The sequence below is a fragment of the Penaeus chinensis genome, chromosome 17 (genome assembly GCF_019202785.1).
Source record: "Penaeus chinensis breed Huanghai No. 1 chromosome 17, ASM1920278v2, whole genome shotgun sequence".
Classification (NCBI taxonomy): Eukaryota; Metazoa; Arthropoda; class Malacostraca; order Decapoda; family Penaeidae; genus Penaeus; species Penaeus chinensis.
In genome coordinates, this window is record NC_061835.1 from 12,565,449 (window position 1) to 12,573,035 (window position 7,587).

Below are 7,587 nucleotides of genomic sequence, written 5' to 3' on the forward strand. Positions count from 1 at the left end.
TGATACCACTGCGTAGAACTCGCTCCACGATTTATTGGAATGCGGTCAAACCTGTAATCAATACATAATCAATATAATATCAATTATAATCAATACAATAATAATACAATGATAAGCATAGTTACTGTTACAATTCAACTTACGAGATTATATCAGTACTTATAATATTACACCAATAGAAATAATACATTTTACTGGTTGCTAAGAATATCACTATATCCTACTGTAAACAACAACAACATATACGGACACTAGTCTATATCTATAAATGAATGTGTATGATACATACACATAGTGGGAACAGTCAAACTGCTCTATAAACCTGTGATGGCCCCCTTTCGTGAGACAACCTTCCTTCCATATATACGTCAACACTAGGGACAAGGCCTAATTCAGCACATATACAAACGGAGGAGCACGGCTATGGCATTATCCTTATCGCAACCCATGAGGAAAACGTCAACCAAGTCCTCGAGGGGATGATGTACGTGTGATGCTGATGCCAGCAGCTACGCCATGCCGATGGTGATGGCAGTGGCTACAGAGGTTATACACGTGATGCTGATTCCAGCAGCTACGCCATGCCGATGTTGATAACAGCGGCTACACTGCTTTATAAAGATTTCTAAGATTTAAATATTCTGAACTAAAAGTAGATAACAAAAATGTTATCTACTTGAGATTTGTTAAAATAAATGTTGAAGTAGAATTTTTTTTACATTGTATAGCCAAAAAAGTGAGCTAAAAACAAAATATAAGCTACATTCACGAATAAATGTTTAGCAAGATGATAAACGAACATGGACTGGGACCCTATGATTTACAGCTAGGCGCCAAACTGGGGCCCCTGATCTCAAATAAACGGCTTTAAACTGGGGCCCCTTATCTCAAATAAAGGGCCTCAAACAGGGGCCCTTTATCTCAAATAAGAGGCCACAAACAAGGGCCAATTTTTTTTTTTTTTTAATTGGGTTTTCAGACTCCTGGGCTTCCTTTTGTAACGTTGAAATTTTATTTTAAGTTCAATGTAGCCTAGGACCCCTCAAGCTTGGAGCCCCCAAGCTTGAGGGGTCCTAGGCTACAGCCTATACTAGCCTATAGGATAATCCGGCCCTGGTCGGAATGCCTTGCTTTGTGGGCACTTAGTTATTGTTCTGGGCGCAAGTTACACAGGCACAGGCGGTGACCAATACAGTGCTGTGTACCGTGGGAAGTAGAGGGGAGAGGTTATTAAAAGGAAAAGGAGGGGGAGAGCGCGAGGAGGAGGAAGGGTGATGAGAGAAAGAGTGAGAGGAGGAGGAGAGGGGGGGGGGAAGAGGGAAAGATGTTGTAAACGACTTCGTAATATCTCGTAATCTCAGTCCAGGTTTAAGATATTAAATATCTCCTCTCACCTCTACCTCTCCCACAGGCATGCAAATGACGAACTTGCGGTGCCAACACTCCTGTCAGAGTCGTGGCGTGGCGACGTTTTGCCCTGCAGTGTACTACACCCAACATGGGGGAGACTTGTTACTACTAGGAGCTTCCTTCAATCTCCTTTCATGTCACATCATAGACTTCCGGTCGCTGTCACTTCACTGTTTTATTTTATTTATTTATTTATCATTATTATTATAGAGTTTTTGCAATGTATATTATATTGGTATTTCTACTGACACCAGTCTCTCTCAAACAAATAACCCCAAGATGAATATAATTCCTTTTATGTTTTTTCCTTTTAGGAGTATTTATTATCCTCGATCCCCAGAAACATTTTTATTTCATTTTAATTCAAAGCTTTGAAAATAATTTTCTTTATTACATTTTAACTCTTATTCAGGGAATTTTATTCTTACCTTTTACAGTTTTTTTTTTTTTTTTAAATGAAAAGTCCATTCATTTCTTTATTTTAAGTTAATTATTATCTTACCACTTTTATTACACAAATATCTTATTTTTTTATATTTTAGACTTTATCTTAACGTCAATTTTATCAATATTAACGCTAAGAAAGAACCATAATGCTCAAGTTCTCCCGCGTAAGAACTGACGTGGGGAGGTACAAGAAGCAGAAGGGAAGGATTCGGGAAGTGGTCTTTGTGCCTGTTGGGCTGCTTAGGAATCCCCGGAATTGGCCTTCCTTAGTCAGATAAGTGGTTGTGAAGATTGATATCATATAGGGAGTGAGAGACATTTGTAGAGATATTTTTTTTCGGAAGGTGACTATTTAAAGTGATTCGGTGCCTTTGATTATTATTTTAGTTTTTTGTATACGTTTTACTGATTTGATAAATATTTTAGATTACTTCTATGTCGCCATTTCCCTCGCAACTAAACCTGGTATGTGTAATAGGAAAGGGGATGAATTAATAGGTGCAGTGAAGTAAATAGCCAGTTCTGGTTTTCTTGATATGCCTTAGTTATATTAATAATTGCGTAGGAGAGTTCTCCCCGCACACGCCTCTCCTCGGCTAAAATTCACGGAGACCAACCTTTATATTTTCGCACCAAACACGTACACCATACATACACGCTACACTTGCACACATACAATCTATCACTCCTTTCCCCACATCGTCTTCTACACTATCCCCTTTCTCACAAACAACACTACGTTCCCATACGTAAATTAAATGGGAGGTGGCAGTAGCTACTTTTACACTTCAGGCGAAATATAGTTGTATTTGCAGTTCACTACAAAGAGCGAGAGGAGGAGGAGGACTGGGAGGGGGAGAGCGCGAGGAGGAGGGGGGGAAGAGGGAAAGAGCGAGAGGAGGAGGGGGGGAAGAGGGAAAGAGCGAGAGAAGGAGCAGGTGTGATGATGGAGGGAGGCTATCCCCGTGCGCTGACACCTATTTAAAGATGTGGTGAGTTCGTATTTCTCTGTGATGGTACTGTTGGTTTGGTACTTGGGTGTTGATTGAAAGTGGTCGCAGTTCCGATACTTTATTAGCACGGGAGTGCGTTAGCTGGACTACAGAGAACAGGCAAGGCAGAGGCGCCCAGGGAGGATCCATGCCATGCCCGCCCGTTGTAGACTGTGTGAGCTGGAGGTGGTGACCGAACCGATGTTCACAGATTTTCTGTTCTATGGCACTGTTAGGTTCCTGCGGTCACATGTTCGGAAGGGGACACTGGATATGTCAGTACAATTAAATCGTGAACATTTGGTAGCTATAGTATCGTCAATAATAATGATTACAAACTTAGTGATACAGAATAAGGATTTTCTAACAAACATTTTGAGTATAGTCAAGATATAGGTTCACATGTAGTTAAAAAGTGATCGACGGTAAGGATCGGAATCGCTTGCTCTGGGGGCACTTCGTCAATGTCGTTCTGTTCTGGGCGCAGGTCACAGTTGGCAGAGGCGATGGCCAGTAGAGTGCTGGGTACCGTGGCAAGTCGAGGGTGAGTAGAGGGGGAGAGGTCATTAAATCGCTCGGCCACGTAACCAGGATCGTCCTCGATCTGGCTGTAGTGGGGGAGCTGAAGACTAAGTCTCGACGGCAGTGATGCCGGGAGTCTCGGTTCTTGCTGACGAGAAGGAAAGAAGGTCGTACAGGTGACTTCTAAGGTCGGGGCCAGCGACGTGCAGTAGAGAACAGAAGGGCGTCGGCAGGTGATGCGGGAACAAGAACGTTCATGAGATGGGCTCGTTAACGGCGGCGAGGGCAGCGACGTGGTGATCCGAGAGTCAAGGTCAGAAGTAGGCTTCAGCACGGGGCGTCTGGCTCTGAGGGCAACAAACGGGAACGATAGTACCCTGTCTTGGCAACAGAAGATATAATGCCTTATCTCAGGGAGTTACAATATCTACACAAACTCATAATGATTAGGAAACGACTGGAAGCAACGTGTCAGGGATTCGGAAAAGTGTTAACTGCAACATGAACAATCGAGATTGTAGGAAAAAATCTCGAGGAGTTTACAGAGCCATCCAAAATAAAGGAACGATTTTCCACGAAAATAATATGTACATTTCATGTGCGAAAATGTAGATTTGATGGGAAGTTAATTAAGGGTAATTGGATGCTAGGATACAGGAAACAATTTCTAATGAATATACTTATCAAAAGCATGCCAATAACGCAGGAAATATTTTCCTGTGAAATAATTCATAATGAATGAACTGGAATTCAGCATCGTGTAGATTCAGAAACCATTGCGACGTAGATTAACATGCGACTAATTAAGTACTCATAAGTAGACAGAACTACAGAGGAATGAGAGTATTAAGAGGGAAAGTTAGACAAACCGCAGGGCATGAGTGAGGTGAGGCGAGGCGCAGAGTGAGCGGGAGACAGAGGCCAGCTGAGGGGAGATCTCGTTTTCTATGAGGGGAGGAACACAAGTGTTCGAGAGAGCGAGAGGAGTTTGTGTTCCTCTTTGAATGACACTGGTTCTTGATGGCAAGCGGTCTGTCTGGACTGCTCAGAAATTGTTATGGACAAACTTCGTTTTGAAACATTCCATAATGGAAAACATGAGAGAATTTGAATGAACACAAATTCAGATACACATGGCAACATGATGGTTTCATGGTGAATATGAGAAGAGTTATGGTGTTTACAAGACTAAAAAGCTTCGTGATAAGGAGACAGAATTACTAAATATTCATAAAACATAGATCATTTGAATAGCGATAATAATAGCGATAACATACTTAGTGAATCAGAATAAGCATTTTCTAACGAACATTTTGACTATAAACAAGATATAATTATACATAAAGACATCAAAATAACAGCATAGGAGTTGCTTATGAATAATAAGGGTTGAATTAGCGTGTTCTTAGGTCTCTTCGTCATTGTCACGTCGGCGGACAGTGGAATTACTGTAAGATATGAAACATATGGCTTTTCTTGTATGTGAGGGGGGGGGGGGGGGGGGGTTTGGTTTGCGAAGTTCTAGCTTCGCCCGGGCCTTCTAGATATGGCCCGGCCTGTGTGTATGTGAGGCGAGCGGGATCACGGGAACAGGTCACTAGAGAGAGATCGCGAGGGGGAGGGGGTTACGATTGGTGGTTGAATAAAATATCGGCAGGTTTTCTTCTGGTTTATTCTATATTAGAAGCTATGGGAGCTTGAGGTGTTGACCGAGCCGATGCTGAAGTGGCTTCGGGTTTGATTTTCGAGGTGATCACAGGCCGTTTTTGTACAACAATGGGTGAAATATTACTACACATAAGATAATGGAAAATATTAATCTTCAGTAAGAGTGTACACGTAGTCTCTATGTACAGTACGGCTTTCATAAGGTTCCTGTGGTCACACGGACGAGGACATTGGATATGTTTGTACAACTAGAAAGTTTCGTGATAAGAAAGTATGTCGCTAGAAATCCGTGAACATATTGGTAACCGGACTATCGACAATAATAATGATTACAAAAACAGTCATACAGATAGTGCAATTTCTGATTAACATTTTGAGTATATACAAGATATGAGTTTACATATAGTTATAAAGTAATCAGCGAGAGAGTCGGAATTGCTCGCTCACGAGGCAGTTTGTCAGTGTCGTCTCGTTCGGGGCGCAGGACACGTTGGCGCCGGCGATAAACATAAGAGTACAGTGTACTGTGGGAGGCCTAGAGCGAGGAAGAGGTGAGAGGTCATTAAAGGGAGGAGGAGGAGGAGAGGAGGATGAGGAGAAGGAGGAGGAGGAGGAGGAGGAGGAGGAGGAGGAGGAGGAGGAGGAGGAGGAGGAGGAGGAGGAGGAGGAGGAGGAAGAGGAGGAGGAGGAGGAAGAAGAAGAAGAAGAAGAAGAAGAAGAAGAAGAAGAAGAAGAAGAAGAAGAAGAAGAAGAAGAAGAAGAAGAAGAAGAAGAAGAAGAAGAAGACGAAGAAGAAGAGGGAGGAAGGAGAGTGTGAGTAGGAGGAGAAGAAAATGAGGGAAGAAGGAGCGAAGAGGAGAAGGAGGGGGAGGAGGAGAAGAGGAAGAAGAGAGAGGAGAGTACGAGGAGGTGGAGGAGGAGGGAATAGAAAAAGAAAGGAAGAGGAGGTAGAGGAAGGGCAAGAAGGAAAGAGTAAAAGAAGAAGAGGAAGAGGAAGAAGAAGGAGGAAGAGAGCGCGAGGAGGAGGAAGAGGGAAAGACTGAGGAGGAGGAGGAGAAGGAAGAGAGAGAGCGAGTTGGTATAACCTTGCCTCTCCCTTTCACACTTACTTCCACCCGCTCTGGCACTAGAACTATTTTGCTTTTGTTTAAACTCGTCCGGTTATTGGAGTGTGAGGATCAGGAGCTTGTCCTTACCGCCGTTGTTGTTGTTGTAATTGTTGTAGTTGTTGTTGCTGTAATTGCTGTTGTTGCTGGTGGTGTTGCTTTTATTGTTTTAATTATTCCTGTATATCTTATTGTTGTTTTGATTATGGATGCATATCTCACTGTATTTTTTTATTATTGCTGTATATCTTTTAATTATTGCTGTATATCTTGTTTTAATTATTGTTGTATATCTTTTTTTAATTATTGCTGTATATTTTGATCACTGATGTATATCTACTTGTTTTTCCTTCATTTTCTTCCTTGTTCCCAGCCCACGATCGCTATAGGGTCCCTTTACGTGTTACTAATTTCCGTCTTGATCTTGTGCCACGGAGGATTTATACCATTACAATGTTTTAGTTAATTAATTATATAAAATTAGTTCATGTAAAATATGTTTATGATCTAGAATATTTCTATATAATATATGGTAGTCTCGTTTACGTTATATTACTTTTAAAGCAGTGATAGGTATAACAATGACCTCACTCGTGCAGTGTTTGTTAACATGGGCACTATATTTACTGTCTTGGTACTCTGCCTGTGTAATTGGGTCAGTCTATTCAACATGCGGAAAATTCATATGGAAACGAAAAAACTGTCGGAAATATAAAAACTGCTAATGTGATAAAGCCTTAATATGCTTGTTGGTGCGGTTGTCATGTTTGTTTACATGGGAGCCTCGGTACCCAAACGGAAACGCAAATAATAATAATAATAGATAAAATAACAAAAAGTATAATAAAAAAATAAAAATAATTTAAAAAATACGTTAAAGTCCAAGTGTGGAAAAGCCTTTATCCCCTGTCGGGTAATACTACTTTCACTATACTGTTAGTCTCTTGAGAGTACTTGATTACTTATTTACTACTTCTAAAAGCCAAATCCATTTCCTCGTGGTAAAAAATATATCCAATACACTATTGTCCTCTAAACAAGATACTAGACTGTTCAGTAAGTTTAAATACCATGTCGCCTCATTATATTTCCACATAAACATGTAGTTTGCTTTAATTATATACCAGAATAAGACTTGCAAGTCCCTAATTCCCAGCTTTAGAATTGAGTTTATCAATTTACCTTTCTCTATCTCTAGTCTTTTATCTTAAAATCCCAAGTACTTATATAGACACCCATCCTAATTTACTTATAAAGATAACTTATATAGACACCCCATCCCAAGTTACTTATAAAGATAACTTATATAGTCACCTCATCTCAAGTTACTTGTAAAGATATTTTATATAGACACCTCATCCCAAGTTACTTATGAAGATAACTCATATAGACACCCCATCCCAAGTTACTTATAAAGATAACTTATAGACGCCTCATCCCAA

At 40.8% G+C, this 7,587-nt stretch overlaps 1 protein-coding gene across 1 annotated transcript in view; it reads right to left on the reverse strand.

Annotated features, from left to right (window-relative positions):
- Positions 1 to 2,915: 2,915 nt before the first annotated feature.
- LOC125034320 overlaps positions 2,916 to 7,587 on the reverse strand; it is a 12,108-nt gene continuing 7,436 nt past the window's right edge. The window contains exon 2 of the mRNA XM_047626117.1: positions 2,916 to 3,718. Within this exon, the coding sequence (XP_047482073.1) occupies positions 3,699 to 3,718 (20 nt within the window). The 3' untranslated portion in view covers positions 2,916 to 3,698. The remainder of the gene's footprint in view (positions 3,719 to 7,587) is intronic.